The following is a 20,696-nucleotide window of genomic DNA, read 5'->3' as shown; positions in this document are numbered from 1 at the left end:
GAGGAAAGGCAGCTAAAGATAGTACGTTCACTTAACTAATCGCTGGCGCGTATTGGACAACTTACGCGGAGTCCTGCAACTTCTTCTTAATCGTACTGAGATCCATGGGGGTTTTTATGATTTTCTTGTAGGTCGGGAACTGTTTGGTGTTCACCGGCAGGAGGAACGGCCAGGCCTCGTCGTGTTGCTCCAACTGTTCGAGGAGTATCTTACAAGGCGCCAGCTCTCGTTGTTGCTTCTTCGTGAGCGTCCGATTGTTACCCTCCTTCCGTGGTGAGGCGGTAGGAGTCGGCGGTTCCGACGAACTGACATCCTCTACGTGCGTGTTCGATGCCGTTGATGGCGTTGGACTGCGGCGCAAAACAACAGAGAAATTATTTGCACGATTAGCTTCCGTTCTGCAGGAGGTTTCCCGTCATAAAAGCCTCTGGACGAATGCGCAAGGACGAATTGCATAAGATTCGATCGTGTGTCCGGCTGAGACGGGTACGCTGCTCCCGATGAATTATTTGCGTTTCTCTCTGACTCTCTGTCTCTCGTTCGTTCTCTACTTCGTTCTATTACTTTTTCCGTTCTATTTTTCGCCCTCTTGCGCTCTCTCGTTTTTATTTCCGACTCATCATACACGACCTGAAGGCGGCTCTACTGTTACGATGAATATTTCTGAGAAAATATCTATTCACAGTCGGCGATCGCAAATACACTAGGCAACAACGATGTATCATGAATGTACAGGGTGTCCCGTAGAAACTTAAGATAAGACACTGAAGAAACGGAATCACTCGGGAAAATCTATTAGTTACAATCACCTTCAAAGAATGGAAAATTGGATCTAGCTTCTCATAGAACACCCTGCATGAAAGGAAAAGTTCCTCGAGACGACAAAAATTCTCGGCGGTATTACGACACGGGTCGAGGATTTAGTAGGTAAACGCATGAGTATAGTGTATACAGATAGTTTTCGTATACAGAGTTAGATTCGTATTGAGATTACTTTATTCAATCGGGAATAATACTTGTCCGCCATTTGCGGTTGCGATGAATATTATCAAATCGTTCATTATAGCTGTTTTCTAATATACTTCGCATGAAACGTCATTAAGCCAGCAACTTGACAATGTTTGTTTGTTTTTAACGTAATCACCTAGCTGGTGGATGATCAGAACTTTCACTTTCTCTGGTGCCTCCCCCTTTGGTATGACTCCTTCGACTACTATTTCTCTTCTTTGGTTGTTTACTGTGGCAATTAGAGCAATACCATTTCCCTCGTGGCATCTGTAAGCAAAATATATTATGTACAAAATTTATACTTGCAGCACGCGTTTGATTTAGTTAAATAACGAGATCTCAAGTATTTACAGAGACGTATTTTGGTAATTACTTACTTTTGGCATGACAGGATTATGGCAGTCAGTGTGATAAGCCCTAGGACAGAGTTCACATAGGACCAGATTTTTACCCGCTCTCTTTCCACACACTAAACAATTGCGTTCACCTGTTGCTTTGTTCATACATTCGTGACAATACCTGGAAGTAACAGGAAACACTTGAAACTCTTTGCAAAACTTCAAATAAAACCAGACAAGAATGTGATACGCATGAGCGTTACTCACCAGTCACCATCAGGAATGTTTTCCATTTTTGGACGGAAACAGTAAGTATGGTAGCCACGGTCACAGCCATCACAGAGCAGCAGCTTATCTTCGTTGTCTCCACTATGACAAAACTGGCAATTCTGTAACCAAAATAAATGAACTTCTCATTTAAAAGAAAACGGAAGAGTTAATCACTGATGGCTAAAATAGCATGAAGATTATAGCAGTTTGTTAGTTGAGCATTTAAACAAATTTTTAAAGCAATGACAAAGCTCTAGATAAGTATAGACAAAGTATGTATTCAATTAATAAAGCGCAAAAACACAATTAAAAATTACGCAAAAATAAAAGCTAATTATAAGCTAAATAAGATCTATGTATAATAAAATCAATCCAAAATAATTTAGTATAAATTTAATCTAAATATTCATAAAATAATAAGACAAAGATATTTTTGGTTATCACATACCACAAAATGAAATATCTATGCTATATAATGCACTCATATTATAATAAATATAACTTAAATGCGTGCAATAATACAAACGTAAGCAACATAAATCAATCACAATGACGACAATGGAATTTTTCTGAATGCACTAAAATGTGAAAAAGCGAACTAGAGCTATGCGAACGAAAAGTTAAAAAATAAATCGTTTATGAAAAAAACAAACAAATAGTAAGCGGCAGTTTTGCATGCAACCGTTACGTTAGACTCTGACCACCATTGAATGTACATTCTTAACGTATATTTTCGTTATGATTTATGTATATAGACATTATGTGTTCCAATATTCAGTAATTCATGACTCATCGATGGACGCGCGTTTATTTCTAATATATCTACGGCATCCATATAAATAAACACAAGTGGAACAAGTGTGTTCAGATATCGCGCGAACAGAGCGAAATCCAACGGATGTATGCAAATTTCATTGCCATATTGTTCGCACATCTGATATATAGAATTTTGGAGAAAGAGATTGGAAACGGACGTATTGTAAAAATACTGTCGTGAGAAACGATCGTTAAGGCTCTGGTCATCGGATCGAGTAGACACCTGTCGATATCCATTCGAAACGACGTACGCTCTCTGTAAGCCATTCAACGAAAGGGACAAAGGTATCGGGAGCAAAGGACGATTCGGTTAGTAAGTTAGTGCGAATACCCACAGAGGTCTGAGAAGTAGTCAATAGCTGTTTGTACTGATTGGTAGCTTTGAGTGAGACGCAGCGGTTTCGTAGCTTGGCGCAGACCGAGTTTCTAGCTGTTGTTAGACTCACAGCCTTCATGATGCTCTTGTCCCAAGCGATGCTAGCCTCGAGCATGTAGAGTGCCATAGCGAGTTGCGCCGACGTGTGTGCTCGTGCCGTCGCCTCCCGCCAGGTGTTCAGACCTCGTGGCGTCGTTTCCTCTGGCGGTGCAGGCGTCTGGTTATTCTGCTCAGAATTATTCGAGTTTGCGTTAGCGGCTGCTGCCTGTTCCGCCTTGAGGGCTGCCAAATTGGGATCTCCAGTGCTATAAAATTACCAACACAAAATTAAAATATAATTAAAATGTAAACCTTTTGCTCAACAAATTTAATTTAAATGTTAATTGAATGCTTTAACAATGATAATAGAAGGCACTAATTAATCAAATTTTATTTAAAAAGAATCATTTATATTTTTTATCACTTTTATACAATTTTCTTGCGAAATACGGAATTATAATTTTTTTTTTTTACATCGAATGAAGGAATTACAAAACATTATTACATATAATAAAAATAAAATAATGTAGAAAATTTATCTTACCAAACACCTAAAGGTGGTTTTAAGTATCTTCTTTCTATAGCTGCCTCCAAAGAAAGTAGCCTTTGTCGCGCTTGCTCGACCGCACTAATCTTTTCCATTTCATTCAACTTCTCAATTTCCTCGGCTTCCTCAGTTCCCGCTCGCGGCGGTAGCTTCCAACCTTTGACTTGCATGCTAGCATTAGCCACTTTATCTTCAAGCGCTTCCACTTGCTCCAAAAGTTGAGCATCTACTCGTAGCGCAACTTGCTCGCTCCAATTATTCGGATTATCAGGCTTTGGAATTGGCGTATTGGGATCATCTGGTTCTGCTTGAAGTTCCGTGGCGGAGACGTTACCAGGATCAACATTAATTTTACCGGTAACAGCTAAGAAGGATTCCATCGTCGCCCATGTTGTGCGTTTTAACTCTTTCTCGCGAACACCGCGGGAGTGTAGATGCTCGAGAAGTTCTTGGAACGTGTCAACGTCTGTTATCCTCCACCAACCATATCTCAGATCTATATAAAGTTACATATATATTATTCTAATTATATAATACATATATATAATTAGAAACTTGGAAAATACAATTATTCGCGTGGGCATACTTTTATTTTAATATTCACAAATTAATTCGGCTTACCTTTTGACACCGGTGTGGCCTCGCCAGGAGGTGGTAAACCATGCACTTTCAAATATTCTAGCTGTGCTGCCTCATCTTGAGTTAATATCAGGGGTGCTGGACTATCGCATCTATCGTAACTCGGACTAGCGGGCGGTGGGAACACTGGGATTCTAAGCTCAGTCGGCTCGGCTATGCCAAAGATTTGCTTAGTGCTAGGTCCCGGAGTATCGCACGTTTCACGCGGTAAGATGGAAAACCAATTAGGCTCGGCATTGCTATTGTCTGAAATAATCGACATAACTAATTAATTAAAAATGTTGAAGAGTCTGTCCTAAATAAGGATTTATAGAAACTCACTGGAAATAAAAGAGCCGTTGAGTTCTTTCCCATTGTGTAGATTATTGACGTGGTTGAACTTGTCGCCATTCGGTATTGTTTCGACAATTTTATCCTCCATCATTTTCACCAGTGGTTTCGTCATATCTTCGTCCGTCTCTTCATTCTCCTTTTTCATTTCTTCTTTCATGTCGACATCTGTATTGATCACCTCCGTCTCCTGTTTTATTTCCTCGGATGTGACGTTCGTCTTCGCATCTGTCATTGTACTATCAACGTCATTATTTCTCTTCTCCTCCTTTACATTCTCCGAGCCGCAATTTTGTACAGATTCCTTCTTACAGTTGACCTCCTCGGACTTCATCTTATCTCCGTGAGATTTCATGTTCTCATTCTGCTCACTCGAATTATGTTTCTTTTCAGCCTTAACTTCGTTTGGTGCTTCATTTTCACGATTTTCAGAATTCTTGCTTTCGCCCTCTTGCTTCACTTCAGACTTCTCCTCTATCGGCATGTTTTTGTACTTCTCGTCGAGCTCGGCTTGGAGGTCGAGAACCTCTGGTTCGGCACTCTCCATAGCTTCCACGAAAATGCCGCCGGCGCATGCTAATTCCCAATATCTCCTCCAATACCTGTCCTGGCCAAATATGTGCGCACGGAGTTGCTTCGAAGAGCTGTTCAACTTTTGAAGTTGTTCCTCTGACTGCTTCAATAGTTTATCCAATTTCTTACCCAATTCTTCTCCAGATAAATTCTTATCCTCCTCCTAAATAAAAGTTTTCCTTTAAGTATCAATAAATCTTCAAATTAACTTAAGATCAAATCAATATTCTAAATTATACCTCTTCTGGCTGAGTGCCTTCACTCTCATTTTCAGACATGTCCTCTACTTCGTCCTCATGATGAATCTCGTCTGGTGTAGGTGTCGTACCTACGGCAGTAGACGTAGTATTGCCTTCTTCCTCACCTTCCTTTTTCTCGATGGTGATCGTGTCGCCAATCTTATTAACAATGACACCCACGGCTTCCATTCGGACTTTTCGACTATGTAATTGTCTAAGCCTGTATAAACAGAAAACAATAGACAATGTTATCAAAACATAGATCTGGCAGGAAAAAGCATAATTTAATATGTAATAACTCTCTTTAATTTAATTTAGCTTCTCTATCATAAATTATTTTTAATAAAAAAATATTATTAGATTTATGATAGCTTTTAGTATTATTATTCCACCAATCTCTAATTTTTTAATTAATTGTTTCTTTATATCAACTTACTTTCTGATTTTAGTATCCAATACGAATCTCTCTTTCCTCAGCTGAGCTACCGTCTCGAGGCTACCCTCTATCTGTCTGATCACAGCCTTATTTTGTAGTAACTCGTTGCAAAGGAAAGCGAGCATCTGTGCCTTATGCGTCGAATTCAACGCTAAGAAAGGCTTGTCTCGCAATCTTTCCGACATCTTCCACGTTTCGTTGTTATGTAAGTGCTCATAGAACTGCGCATTCTTTCCCGAGCAGGTTGAAGCGTAATCGCCGCCGTTCTGATGATGATCGGCGAATTTCTTGTCACGCTCACGCTCAAGGCACACCCCTGTCAGAGCCTTTACTTCGCCAGTTGCATTCGCGTACAAATAAATTCGCAGTACTTCACTGATGTTGGCATGAGTGATGTCAGCTTGACGCAAACTTTGACCCAAGCCCGTGGTATGTCTGGCCGGTTGCGGGATTCCTGGGTCTTCAATAGCACACACTAACAGGTGTGTCATAACCGACAGCATTTCCTCCTCAGCTTCTTCATCATTGAGAAGGGCGAGTTGAAGACTCTTCAAGCTCGGTAGTGATTCCATGTCTGCAAAAAATAGGATAATAACAATGAATGCCGAATAAAATGATGAATGCTTTTATTCTGACAGGTGTAAAACAAAAAAAAGGTTCTCACCGAATCCTAAAGTCTCCCCGAAATTGTGTAAAAATTCGAAGACCATGACGATGTCTGCGAATGCTTGCCCGGAGAGCTTAAGTCCAGGTATTCTTTTGACTTCTGGCAGTGGTCTATGATCTAAAAGATCAGTTAAAGATCATTAATCTAAAACTCGTTACTCAGGAATGCACGAATTTGGCACTCAAGTTCTTAGCTCGCTACGTGATGTAATAAGGGCAGTGTTCTCATCGCGTAGTATCAGTCACTCTTTCGCGTACCTGTCAGTTCCATATCCTCTACGGGTTTGCGAATTTGTTCGATTAACTCCAACTCGATTCTTCTCTGTTCCGCCCGTTTTTCCTTAGTCGCTATTCTCTCGGCTCTGGCCTCCAAGCGTTTCTTCTCTTTCTCCTCCATCTTCCGACGGTTCTCTAGTGCCCGTACCAGGGCCATATGCTGCCTCCTTCTTTCTCTTTCCTGCGGTCATCGTTGATCGTTACAGTAACACGCAGGAAAACTAACTGGCACGCGCTCATGCAGATAATGTCGAATCAAGACAAAATTGCGAGTGTATATAAATTTTCTGTTGTGCATTGTCAATAAAGCGCAATATATGTGTATGTGTGAAGTGGAAAATCACAGTTATTTTTTTACAAATACTACTATTCATTAAACTCTAAAAATCTATAATAGGAAACTTAAAAAGTTAAACTTTAACTAAAAAATTCAAGAACGGTTATATTTTAGAAAATTTACGTATTTTTTAAAAACGTACTTTTTGGATAAATATAAACGTTTAGTTATTCAAACGTTTGAAGAAATGAATTTTAGTTGTAACTCGAGTTGTTCAAGTCCATGTACAATTCCCATGATTTTCCACACTTTGTATTTGTGTCACGCATGGATAATGGGCCAAATTCTACAACTGTCCCAAATTTCTCTTTCACGCATTACACATTACGAACAGTATTGTTAAACGGATGCACTGATAGTCATAGGAGAGCAATACGACGCGTCGATGGCGGAAATCGCCGTTTTACATTTACAGTGCGCAAAAAACCGTGCAGTTTCTAGCAAACTAGAACTAGCGGCTGCCCGAGCTACTCGAAACATCTCCCTTAACCAGATCAATCCTACAATTCTTAAAATTTTCGAAAAAAGTTTCTACCAAATACGTCATCATATAGCGAAACTGAGTGAAAAATTTCGGTTCCCTAGCACTGAACTCAGAAATGCGAAACGTGTGCTTTTTTTTTACAGGATGTAAGCTTATGAACTGCAATGATTTGTAAAAGCTGAAGCAAATACAGATTGATTAAGTAAGCGGATTTGTATCTCAATTTCTAACAATGTATAGATTAATTTTAATCTCAGTTTAACTTACTCTTTATTTTTTCTAATTCTTAGAATCAGAAGATGATAAGGAGTAAGTTAAATTGAGATTAAAGCTATTCTACATTGGTAGAAATGGACATTATTGCGTTACGGACAAAAGTACAGTATGCCGAGGTGTTGAACGGTACATGTAAACCGCGACACGTAATCCGACAAGCCGTCGTCGTTAGACAGATCTCGAATTGACACACGTCAGAAATTTGATGGGAATGTAACGCATAGCCATTCGTGTGCACGCCGCAGTTTGCGATGTAACGCAGAGCCGATGCGAGTTAGTTGCGAGAGCAAGTCGCTAATTCGTTAATGCCGTTCTGTTAGACGCTAGATTGGGTATGTGACATACCAGCTCGACGGTGTAGAGCATCTCGCGCTGCTTGGTGAGCTCCTGCATGTACATCTGCGGCACAAAACACATCCACAGTCCACTAGTGCTCAAACCGCCACACTCAATCTAACAAATTTTTCCCTCGCTATCTACTGTAGCTGTTCTCTACTTATCGGCTATCTGACTGCCACAGAGTTAAATCGTGTCGCGAAATCGGCAGCGTGATCGACCCTTTCACGACAAGATTGTTGAGCAATACGCGGCAATGTTATGTTGGACTGACTTTTTCGATTTCAAGATAAAGCGAGTGCGATAAGTGATTACGGGATGTCTCATCTTCATCCTTGTAAATTTTCGCGACAGCGTGTTCATCCAGTGTAGGACCATCAATGTTTTTTAAATAAGAATTTAGAATCATTGCATGTAGAAACTTTACAATTTTCAGTGAAATATTAAATGTTGGTTATATTTAAGGCAATTAAATGTCTTAGTAATATAATTCATAATAAATTCAAGCTTTTATTAGAGTCTATTGGAAACAAAAGATTGAAGTTTTATTTACCCTAAAAGTTTTTTATTTATATGGATAATCATTAATTTCCATTGTATACTTCGATATTCGGATTCCCACTGAAATTTCGCTAAAAAATTGTACTCGAAATTCATAGACAGAAGTCATAGTTAAAATTCATTTTTTATGATGAAGAATGGACATCCCGCGTATGATATGTAATGAATTACACTTCCCCGAAAATGATATATTAATCGCATCAGCAATTTTACTTTTCGATGAATATTGGTAATATAAATAATGAGTTAAAGCTGTGGATCCGAAACACAGAATGTTAGATTATTCAAAGTGAATATTCTACAACGTAAATTAGAACTTACTAATCACTGAAGTAACATGTAAAATAATAGCGTTGCATTCCTCGTATGTATTTGATTGCACATGTAATTAATTTCTTTAATTCTTATTCAATAACTGTGCTATATTAAACATTAAAATAACACACAATTTCCTAACTTTCAAAAAATTACTTCGGAACAATGACATGAATAAATGTTAATGTACAACGTGCTATTTTTTAAAATCGAAAATGCATTTTCTAAAATGCAAAAAGATCACAATAAAAAGAATTACAATTCTTCAGAAACGATAACTTTTTACTTAAAAAAATCCAATATATTTAATTCAATTTGAGATTATATTAATACTCAAGTCAGTTTAAATGAGAAGTAAATCTTTCGCAAAAATCTATGAATCTTTACAATGAATATTTACAATCAAAGAGTTTGAAATCAAATATTCTATTCAAACATCCCTACGAAAAAATTACATGCAACTTACATGAAGTCTTCACTACTAATAAATATTATTTCCGAGATACGATAATTAATAAATTTTACCACGTAAAAAAATATTCCGCTTCGTGCGTTTACTCTATTTAAAGTAATTATTTTACTTCTAGATAAATAAAGTTTTCTGCCTTCCTATTAATTCTATACGTAACGTAAGATTAATTTGTTCGGAGTTTGGTCTCATCGTAAAAATAAACGGGGAACGACGAATGAAGGCGATAAAAGTAAAACAGAACACCTCTACGTCTACGAGAGACACACTCACGCACACTCACGCTAATCTACAGCGATGAAACGATTGGCGGAGAACGATTCGTTTTAAGACAAGAACTCACCTGCTCCTTCAGCATAACCGCCTGCTGCCTCTTCAGCTCCCGTTCCTGAGGAATTAAAAGACTTTTTAATACAACTGTGGAAATAATATTGCGGCAGTCATTCGCTCGCGTATTACATCTAACTTTAGACGACTCGAGAAGAACAGGGTCGAGCATTAACATAGTAACGATTGTTGAATTACCTGTTGCTTCCTTTGTTGTTCTTCCAGTCGGATCTTCTCCACCTCTTCCTGCCGTTTTTTCCGTGCCTGCGCATACGCCATACACACGTCACTCGCATCCGTAATCATGTTTATCAAGAGAAAACTTAGGCAATTTTGTTCTCGTTCGCGGAACCGCTCGGTATTTACGACAAGAGAAAAAGGCATTGTTTTAGCAACGAAAACTACTTTCCCGTTATCGGTACTGATAATTGATTAATTAGCTTGAAGTTACCGTATCCCCTACTGGGTTTCTCACAGCGATGATCGAGAGGGTTGCAAGAGCAGAGAAGCTATTTTATTACTACAAAGATCAATTTTATTTTGATTATATAAAATGTAAATTGTTAAAATTTTTTTTGTAAATTCGATATTCATTGTTACATTTCAGAAGCAAATGTATGAAAACTGTCATACAGGATTGTATATATATATATATATATATACAGTCTACAAAAAGTTTAAGGGCTCTCTTTATTTTAAATAATTCAAAAAATAATTTTCACAAGTACTCAAATTTTAAAAGTTATACATTGCATATATATAGAATGTGAGAAAAATTATTATAAAAATGCAACGTAATTTTCAAGATTTCCTGACTGACAATTTTTATTGACAATTATTGATATTCTTCTTATGGAAATATTCAGCAAAAATTAATGCTGATATAAATTGACTTTAAAGCGACCATTTCGATCTCCGCTTCCTGATTTATGTGGTGATTATTACATTTTTCTGAACGAATAGAAATAGATCTTCATTGAATTCGCAATCGAACTAATAGCTAAACAAGTTGTTTATCCGCGAAAATTTTTCCTCGGATTTTGATTTCGTGATATTCACAGTGTAATTGTGATTCGAAGGCTACGTGTGGAAAGCGATGTCTAAATAGCGCAGATCAGGGATTAAGCACTACTCTAAAGTTCGGGAATATAGCTGGAAGTTAGTACGGGTGCATTTATATTTTAATGCCAATTATTTGTTATTTGAAGCCGAACCTTCTTCAGCGGAGATTTCTTGGGAAGGCGCCGTAACTTTTTAATAATACACCTCGGATACTTAATTAAACATCAAGTTGAAGTTCTGATAAAGTTCATTTTGAATTTAAAGAAAGAACAACCTACTTTTATCAGTTTGCACCCTTGATACATGAAAAATAGACTATACTAGAGTTTCGGGATTACAAATCGTATCTTTGCGTCCTTCCCGGCTATACTCATGCTAAAAATCTGAATCTAAAAATCTGAATCTATTCTGCTAAATGCCCGTAATTTACTTCCGTTTTCGTCGACTCGGCGATCCGATTATTGCACTCTCGTGGATTCTTTATCATCGGATATGCTAGGCTCATCGTAACAGCCGTGAGATAACGCACGCTCAGTTTTTACATACCGATAAACATTGCATATTCAATTAGCGCAATAGGTCCTCGTAAAAAATCCTTGTACAAAGAGAGAAAGAGAGAAAAAGAGTAGTAAAAGCATGCGATTTAATAATAAAACCCCACCAAGAAAGTGACGCGTATACGTCGAGACAGCAGCCAAGCATAACGAAGACTGACTCGCTCGTGAAATATTTGAGAGCGAATTCGACAGCAAAAACACGAATTGAAATAGTTATATTTAATTATTATATAAATAGGAGAAAAAAGAGTCAATTGTGAGATAATAAGAGAGCGTAAATTGTTATAAACCAACACCATTATACAAGATGAACAGAGATCGAAGAAAAGTAGAAGAATACGTGGAAAAGTGAAAAAATCTCAGCCGGACATGCAAGGAGCCAAGCAATACTCGCCTATGTATGCACATATTATATCAATGGTACATATGTACCGTCGCTTAAGCTGATAAAATATTAAAGCTATCGTGTCGTTTTACCTAGGAATATAAAATGTAACAGTAGATAATACATAGTAATAAAAGTATAAGTAATATATGTGTATATATTTATATATATATGTATATATAAGGTATAGGTGTCACATGTTCATTACGCGGGTAATTTGTGTGTCGTTTTCGTCCGCACTACAACAAGAAGGTAAAGGAAAGCTCTTATATATATTCGTGTAGCGAATAATCGAATACTAGAGACAGGTTCTTCGAGAAGTATGGCATGCTGGATAATCATGTAGCTAGCTGTTATTTTGTATAGTGACAGGAGAAGCTAGGCACAGGAGAGCATTGCGACAGTCGATTCATATATTATCGTATATATTTATCGTGCCTACGTATATCGTCAGCTTTAACGTGCCTCGATCGCAGTGTTGATTTAGCATCTGGATCCCGTGATTCTCAATGGACCGTGTTTTTCCGCTGCCAATCTCGGAAAACGCCGACCAACAAGAACTCGAGATCGACATCGATGCTTCTTCTTTATAATCTTTCGGCGGATTTCGGATTTCTTGCCTGAAAATTTGTCCTTTATCGAGAAAATTTGATAAACTCGAACACAGATTTCAAAATGTACTTTGAATCAAATTGAAGACGAATTACAATTTATTTGAAGCATTACTTTAATTAGAGTTTTATTTTATTTTTCATGAGATATCAATGTAGAAGTAGTAACGATTACAGATGTTAATTTTTAAGTCTTATCTTCAAGTGAATTGAAATAAATTATTTTTCAATTAAATTAAAATCATTTAAATTAATTTCATTTAAATTAAAATCGCTAGAATAATGATGAGGAAGAACAAAGCACTTATTTCAGTAAAAAAATTTCAAATTTTACATAATTTTTATTTAATAGATAAATTATACATTTAATCAATACAAATTTACGATTTTTTGAAATAATCTGTAGGTGATGAATATAATTAAATAAATTTTCGAAAATAAATTGTACTATTATAGGTAGCATAATAAATGATTGCAGATAATGAAAACAGAATTCCGAAATCCGCTTGGCCGGACGAAAAAAAGAGATTGGCCACATTCAACCCTACGAAAGCACGGTAATGAGCATCTATATGCATGTATGTGTATGTGTGTGTGTATGTATGGTGTGTGTGTGTGTGTGTGTGTGGGTGTGTGTATGTATCTTTTCCATTTCATTATTACGCGATAAAGAGTAGTGCGTGGGGATGAATTTATGACGTCAGTCGCGGATTCCGTCTCTTCACTTTGGCGATACAAGTCATCACGTTAAAAACTTTTGCGTGCTATAATAAGAGAGCTTGAAGAATCGTGGAACGAACGCTACGACTGCAAAAATATCATGAAACTCTTACTGAAGACTCGTGCTCGTTGGACTTTCAGAAACATGGAATTTTATACCAACGTAAAACGTGATTCTTTTTTAGCTTTGTTTTAGCTCGTAGCCCCAAAATATTTAAGCGACTAACATCCAAGATATTATTTGTTCATAAAACATTTTTAAAAATTTCAAAATTCCTCCAAGAAATAAGAAATGAAAGTGAATTTATGAGATAAGAAAACTATTTAGTAATTTATGATATCAGAATCATTCATATTCTCCTTGTGACACTTTAATAAAAAAGAAAAAAATGTCGAAGTACCAATTCATTCTTTATTTATTCCATTGAAATGAGTTGATTTTACTGTATGCACTATTTTTCAAAGCAGAGAACGTTGAAAGGAACGTTGAAGAGACGACGAAGGCTGACGCAAAATGGTAAAATTCGCACGATATTCGTCTGTTGAAGCACCGGAAGCACTTATATTATTTCACCCCACGCAAACACACGTAGAAGAATCGCGGGCTGCGAGCCGAGTATACTCACGGTAACTCTTACCTCCGGGGATCTCTTCGCCCTTCTATCGCAAACCGTTTCCGGATCGCGGAGGAAATTAAAGCCAAGAGGAGAGACAGGGACATCCGGAAGTAATAACGACTCACAAGACAATATGACAACACTCATTAGTGAATATGATGTGGTCGATGATGGATCCAAGTGGCGCATATGTTGGGATATCGAGCTTCGAGACATTACGTGAAGGATGTCAATAAGGTACGAAAGGGGAGAATCAACGGGTCCAGGCGGGCAAGACCATGGACAGGGTGATTCGGATGAGAAGGGGGTTCGGGATGCGTCATACGACATCTTACCTCCAGAAGTTCCTGACTCTGCGTCTGGGTCTGTGCCTGCTGGGTATTGTCCGGCGGTATGGTCGTGGTCGTCGTACCGGTCGACATGGTGGTCGATGACAGGTTCGAAGACGAGATCGGCGTCGTCGGCTGCGGTGAAGGCACAAGACCCGCCGACGTCGGCGGCAGGGTCAAGGTGGGGTAAGGTGGTGGTGGTAGTACCGGTGGCACCACCTGCACCTGTGGCGGCGGCACGACCACGCCAGAGACCAGAGACGGTGGCGTTGTTGTGATCGCAGTCGTTGTCGTCATCGTCGTCATCGTCACCGGCGTGCAGAACGCGGCAGTGGTCGACGCGAGGGACGACATCGACGGTGGCTTCTTCGACGGTACGTCCTCGATGTCTGCCTGGTGCATCATGTCCCGGTTACGCCAGCTCTCGGCAATGCTCTCGCGATTCTTCCAGATGGTGGCAACCGTACTGCTCGCCAGACCCAGCTCGCGAGCCACGTCGCTCTTGCTCTTGCCGCGCTCGATCTCTTGGATGATCTTCATTTTCTGCTTGATCGTGAACGCGAGCCGCTTTCGACCCTGCGTTGGTGGTGGTTTACAGGGATGCCCAATATATAATCGATCGCGTTAATTGGGAGGAAGGTGGTCGTTTAGTAACCACATGCGACCGGTCGTTCGCGGTCGACCGGCGGGGATTGAATCGGGGCGATACGCGGAGATCATACGATACGCGAATTGATTATACGGTAATACGAAGCTAAATTATAATAACAATAAAATAATTTCTACGCAAAATGTATCATCCTAAAGAATATCTTTTCTTGAGATTACGATGCAAGATTTATAATGTATTAGAGTATGTATTAAATATTTTACCAGAATAAATAAAAAATAAAGCGATACTATCGGCAAATAAATTCTACATAGTGGCATTATTGTTATTTGCAATAATGACCTTAATAATTGCGATTTTATGAACTCGGCGTACCACCCTTAAAAAGACTAAAATATGTGTAATTCCGATAAAGCCAATTTTAGATACTATAAGCACATAAAAGCGGTTACTATGTAAAATAAAAAAAGAAATACGCGACATACTTGTTGACTATTTATGAAGATATTAAATAATATAAAATAATTTTCTCGACTATATTTCTCGTAATGTTGAACACAATGATAACACAATACACACATAACAAAATAATAACGCTCTCAATTACATCGATACCTTGCTAAATTACGCCAATCTTAATTAGCTCGTCTAAATGTAATGTGCATCGATAATATACATCCGCATCGTTTTTCGTTCTCTACGTCCCAGGGAAAAAAAATCGATTAGGATCGATTATATACGTTCTGGGCATCCCTATTTCGCGTTTTCCACTACATGTGAATCCATGTGTAGCTACAGTTACTACACTATTGTGTCGTTTGACGTCTCCTTCTATTCTTTCAAATTGCACGGGCTGTGTGTGTATGTTTCGGGCCAGTGATGTGCGTGTGGATGTGGAATGCGTGTGTGAATGCGAGGAAACATGAACGAACGAGTGACAGTGATTGAGGGGGAACAGGGTGATAATCTGGCTTGCGCGAGGATTCCGATGGGGCATAGTTTGGAGGACTATCACAATGGATGGACTTTTGAAATTTCTACAATCGCGCGCCTCTATTTCGACGAGGTTTTCTCTCGCATAGAGAAATTTCCAGAATAACGCCGATCGTATTAAACACGTATTCCAATATCAAAATGTATCCTCGTCCTTTGCAAGAATTAAAATTAAGCTATCATAAATTAAGCGTAAATTGAAATTAAAAAATTTATCTTCTATTTTTTTTTTAATCGATAGCGAATGGATATTATTTTTAGACAATACGATTCTTTATTTAATGCGTACTTTATATCTCATCCTTTTAAATTTTTGCATAAGCTATAATATATATTTTCAGAAATAACTCAGTAAATACTATATAATAGAAATAATAATATATAAGTATCTTACAGTTAAAAAGATACAAATGATTGAACATTTTGCCTAAAATGCAAAATCGGAGGAACATTCATTAAAATTATAATTTTGATCAAAAGATGAAATTTCAGATGGTGTATACGATTCGTCCATTATTTCAATAATGAGTGCTTTTATGTCACGTAAATTTTCCGTTGTCAAAAATAATTCTTAATGAAATGCAATTATTTGTTTCATTATCCGACGGCATAGACAAAAATAATGGGAAACAAAATGTATCAACGATACTTCTGTTTACAGCGTACATACATAAAAGCATCAACAGTATCGATTGAAAACACCTGGAATTGTTTCAAAACAGATCTCGGTGTATGAAATATCGAATATCATAGAAAGAATTTTGGAATTTAAACCAATACTGGCATCCATATTAATTTATTCACGATTCTCGCGTTCGTATCTATAAAAAAAATTAAAAATTCGGCGCGTGTATTTTAACGTACACCAAAAAGAATTAGTGGATCGTAAAAGGAATAAAACTTTTTATTCCTCTTATTAGACAGTTTGAAATGTTTGAATGACAGAGTTATTTTTTTCCATTTTATTTTTTCCCTTTTCTATAACAGCCTTCGTTTGATAAAAACAAAATTGCGACTACAATTTACAACGGTTTTTATTGATCGATTAAACACAATAATTTGACAAAATTAAAAAGGGTAGAAACTAAATAGGGCGGGTAGAAGGTAGGGTGGGAGGACATGCTGGGTTCTCCTGTCACTATCGCTAGCGGTTGTTGGTTGGCTATGGGTGTCTCGTGTATTCTGGGACATTAGAGATTGTAAAAGGTTCATTGGACGTATATATAGTATAAGAAAAGAGTTTTTCTATACAAGAATATTCATTAAAAAAAGTTGTATATAATATGTATATATAGACAGATGTATATATATATATACGGAGATAATATATATATGTATATATATATAAATACGGCACACACAGAGAGCATGCGACACGCACGACAGGTGGACAAAATACAAAAAAACGTAGGTATCCCAAATAGAATAAGAGAACAGTTTTTTGTGTGAATGAAACAACGAGATCGAGACAAACGTGAAGGAAACTCGGTGGTAGACGCCGACTTACCTCGAGCAGTTGTTGATTCCTGATTTCCCGTTCTCGTCTGACGGCTTCCTGCCGTTCTGTCTTCTCTTGCTCCTTAATAAGCCTACAATGAGGGTATCATTAAGTACACGTAATTCCCGAGCAGTAAAAAGACTCGAACAAATCATTAATCAACGATTACCAGTAACTTATCTATAAATTTTACGAATGTTTAAAAGAATTCGAGTTCTGAATTAACATAGCGATTCGATTGATGGTAATACTGGTATATATAACCAGTATATATAATCAAATAACATTGGCTTTTAGATTCTCGCTTGATAACGTTTACGATTACGCGCAAGCAATAATCTTACGGCAAGAAAAATAAATAAGCGTTAATTAAACATCAACATGTTGCAACCGCGAAACTTCAGATTAAATTTCAGTAAGTGAATAAATACCTAACTTCTCACATAGCGATGAGATTAACACTTCAATAAATTTCATAATTTATTTGACTATTATTGACAATCATCAACATTCTATCAATTTTATGAAGTGATCTCAACACCAGATAATAACGCGCATTGACTCCTTTCGTATTTTTTAATGTATATATATACTCGAGTAATACTATTTAATACTTTTTAAAAATAAATTCATTTAAATATAATTAATATATTTATATAATGAAATGTCTTACCTAGCTTGTTCTTTATGTCGTTGCGCTTCTTCCTTCGCGAGTTTCTTCGCATAAGCTAGCTTCTCTCTATCATATTGATTGTTCGTCCGTACGTCTCTGAAGCCACCGGCCGCTCTGAGCTCTTCCAGTCTTCGCGCTACTTCTTGAGCACCGAGTCTGACGAATTCAGCCTCTGCTAAACCCATCGTTGGCTGCAGGAATTCCCCGACCAACGGACGGGAAGAAAACGAAAAATTGGCGGTAGTTAATTCGGCTGGATTTTGATGCTCCAGAAACTGAAATTAGAAAATTGATTTCTTCTTGAAAGAAAACCTAGTAATCCAACTAATAAATGTCGCCTGCATTTCGACGTAATTATGTTATTTCCTTATTACGTTATGTACCACGATGTAGATATGATAATAGCGCGCGAAAGCAACGATAGAAAGTTTAGCAAAGTACTCTAAACTTCCCAGCGACTTTATGCGAATCACTTTTGATAACGTACACCAACCATTCACTGGTCGTAATATGTTGCAACCAACCTTCACTAGATCAGGACTGCTCCTAAAAGTTTTCCCGCAGGGGCTGTAATACGACACGTCGCCTTTTATCACTCCCGTCTTTCCTAGTCCCTTGATAACCGTTTCACGCTTCCAACCGCGCTCTAACGGCATTTGAAGGTCTCTTTCGCTGGGTTTGAGTTTCCTCCTCTTCGCGCTAGGTGTGCCTTCCGCATTGTCGTCATCGGTATCCGTGAGAACATCGGTGTTACTGCCGCTCTCGCTGGTCACGTCCATGTTACTCTCTTCTCCCGAAGCCTCCAGCAACTTGTTTTTCATCTTTTCCTGCAAAGATTTCTATATAGGGAGAATGGTTTTAGTGCGAAATCATAAGTAAAAAAAAAAAGAAAAACGAACATGGCTCCTCGCCCACGAAGCACGAATTGGTCGAGGTCGCTTCTTCTTCTGTATCTTCGTTAGCAAGTGATAGTACTTTAACAAAAGATAATCGTGAAGATATACGAAAATTACATAAGTACAGAAGTCAGAATAAAAGAATAATGTTCTATTAAAATGTAATTATAACGTTTAAATTAACTCGTATTGATACGTTAAAAGTTAAAATTAATACTCGTACGATAAAGGTATTTCACGTTGACGCCGATAGCTGGATTTTACCTGGTTCTTTTCGTCACTCTGGCCAGTAGCGACGGAAGCGTGCAATTGAGCTGCCAGTATATTCGACCTCAGCAACGATACTTGGTGAGACAATGGCACACTTGGATCCAAAGTCGGGGTGGGTTTAATCCCTAGAGCTCTGCTTTGAGCCAACAACGATGCGACCGTGTTCTTCTTAGGCTTCGATACACCGCGACCGAGATTTCGCGGCCTACCATCCTTGTGATGGGTGGCAGAGCTTGCACTCTCGCTTTCCTCGCTGCCGCTACTCGGTCGCTGTGGCGAGTCCGCGGCAGCGAAAAGCTGCGCCAAGGAAGGACTAGGAGACGCCGGTACCGGTACCGAATTCTGCGGAACTCTTCTTGGCTTTGGTCCGGGTTTTCGTCTCGCTACAATAATTCATAAAGTTTTGATTATCTGAACCACGTATTTTTTCAGGAAAATTGACTTTTTGGAAATAAAGACAAATTTTTCCATCGAGACTAAAATTCTCAACACGTAAATACTCGCTTGTATATGTAAAACTCTGATGGATTTTGGAAACGGTATAAATAAAGATACATAAGTATTTCCTGATTTGACAACTAATTTGCATAATTTTACTTCAATTTTTCTAAAAGACTAATTTTAAAAGATGTGAATATTTAAATGACAAGCTATATTGTGTATTTGCAAAAACGCTTTTAACTCTTTTCGCTTCACGAACAATTTTTCCATTAAATAAAAACATACAACGACTTTATGCCACAATGGTTTTAAAATGGTAATAACTGAAAATGCTATTTTCACTGAACGTGCAGTTGCTATACTTACACGTTCGATCGGAGGCAAGTAACGATTGGCTTAAATTACTGAGCTGACTGAGCGGTTGACTACCAGAAATCGGCGAGCTACTGCTCGTCGTGGCGGGCTTTAGGGAGAGATTTAGGGGCGCGTCCGAATCGTTGATGTTGTTGTTCGCGTTGCTACTACTGCTGCTACTGCTGCTAGTATACGTCGGTGGCGCCGACAGAACGGAGCCGTTCGTTGAATGGGCCGGCAGTTTGATTACTTCTACTCGATCCACCGAATCTCTGTATTCATTCGAGTCGGTCTAAGGAAAGACGAAACGTGCACGATTACGTTACATATCGCACACAAGTACAGATTCGTGTAGCGGATATAAAAAATAAAAGAGCAAATTTAATTTCGCAACTGAGTGAGTATAAATCTTTAAGTATTCGTCGTAATAAAGAATAACAAATAATAGATGTTGATTGATTGCAATTTTATGCTTGAGTGTTTCGGAATTGCGACCCACACGTGCAACGATTGAACGTACCCCCGTGCGATTGTACTTTCTCGGTTCTATCATTAACGACGAGGACGATGTTGTGTTCGTCTGATGGGCGCTAAGGGTAGGGACGGGCGGCGGATGTACGCTGACGCTGGGAGTGTCCAAAGATATTGTCTTCTTCCTGCCGCGGTTCGTCGTTCCAGGTATCTTTGGACCGACTATACTCGACGTATACTTGATAATCTCCGTGTCGGGAGGTAGGCGCACACCTCCCAATATACTGCTAGGATCACTAGACAAAACATCACTGTGAAATTACCTATTCTTTACGGCAATTGAAGTAAATTAAACTATAAAATGAAAATAATCAGATAGTAAGGTTCATGAATTTAATTGTATTAAGATCTAAAAAATGGGCCTACTTTATATATTCTAATTTAATCATAAATCGTATCATAGAGCTTCGTGAAAGATCTATATCGCGTAATTGAATTAATATATTCACCTTCCTTCCTTCGCAGAACTGTTGCGATAGGAAAAACGATAG

The 20,696-nt window shown here is 38.1% G+C and overlaps 1 protein-coding gene across 20 annotated transcripts in view; it reads right to left on the bottom strand.

The window, feature by feature from the left end:
• Nucleotides 1-20,696, bottom strand: part of LOC108723300 (bromodomain adjacent to zinc finger domain protein 2B) — a 154,662-nt gene that overhangs the window by 1,066 nt on the left and 132,900 nt on the right. For 4 of the 20 annotated variants that reach the window (XM_018448919.1, XM_018448923.1, XM_018448921.1 and 1 more), the window contains 24 exons: nt 20,655-20,672; nt 20,195-20,441; nt 19,687-19,966; nt 18,874-19,262; nt 18,613-18,687; nt 18,238-18,540; nt 17,714-17,988; nt 17,050-17,131; nt 13,946-14,515; nt 9,857-9,922; nt 9,675-9,719; nt 7,996-8,049; nt 6,536-6,734; nt 6,276-6,395; nt 5,612-6,185; nt 5,176-5,395; nt 4,355-5,099; nt 4,016-4,297; nt 3,392-3,890; nt 2,768-3,113; nt 1,614-1,735; nt 1,386-1,527; nt 1,145-1,275; nt 66-350 (listed from right to left, as the gene is read on the bottom strand). In XM_018448919.1, coding sequence (XP_018304421.1) covers nt 66-350; nt 1,145-1,275; nt 1,386-1,527; nt 1,614-1,735; nt 2,768-3,113; nt 3,392-3,890; nt 4,016-4,297; nt 4,355-5,099; nt 5,176-5,395; nt 5,612-6,185; nt 6,276-6,395; nt 6,536-6,734; nt 7,996-8,049; nt 9,675-9,719; nt 9,857-9,922; nt 13,946-14,515; nt 17,050-17,131; nt 17,714-17,988; nt 18,238-18,540; nt 18,613-18,687; nt 18,874-19,262; nt 19,687-19,966; nt 20,195-20,441; nt 20,655-20,672 — 6,069 coding nt within the window. Of the gene's footprint in view, nt 1-65; nt 351-1,144; nt 1,276-1,385; nt 1,528-1,613; nt 1,736-2,767; nt 3,114-3,391; nt 3,891-4,015; nt 4,298-4,354; nt 5,100-5,175; nt 5,396-5,611; nt 6,186-6,275; nt 6,396-6,535; nt 6,735-7,995; nt 8,050-9,674; nt 9,720-9,856; nt 9,923-13,945; nt 14,516-17,049; nt 17,132-17,713; nt 17,989-18,237; nt 18,553-18,612; nt 18,688-18,873; nt 19,263-19,686; nt 19,967-20,194; nt 20,442-20,654; nt 20,673-20,696 lie in introns of all 20 variants that reach the window. The other 16 variants (XM_018448927.1, XM_018448928.1, XM_018448930.1 and 13 more) reach the window with 15 other exon arrangements.

The sequence above is a fragment of the Mycetomoellerius zeteki genome, unplaced genomic scaffold, assembly GCF_001594055.1.
Source record: "Mycetomoellerius zeteki isolate Tzet28-1 unplaced genomic scaffold, Tzet1.0 scaffold228, whole genome shotgun sequence".
In the NCBI taxonomy this organism is placed as follows: Eukaryota; Metazoa; Arthropoda; class Insecta; order Hymenoptera; family Formicidae; genus Mycetomoellerius; species Mycetomoellerius zeteki.
This window is presented reverse-complemented; position numbering and strand designations above follow the sequence as displayed.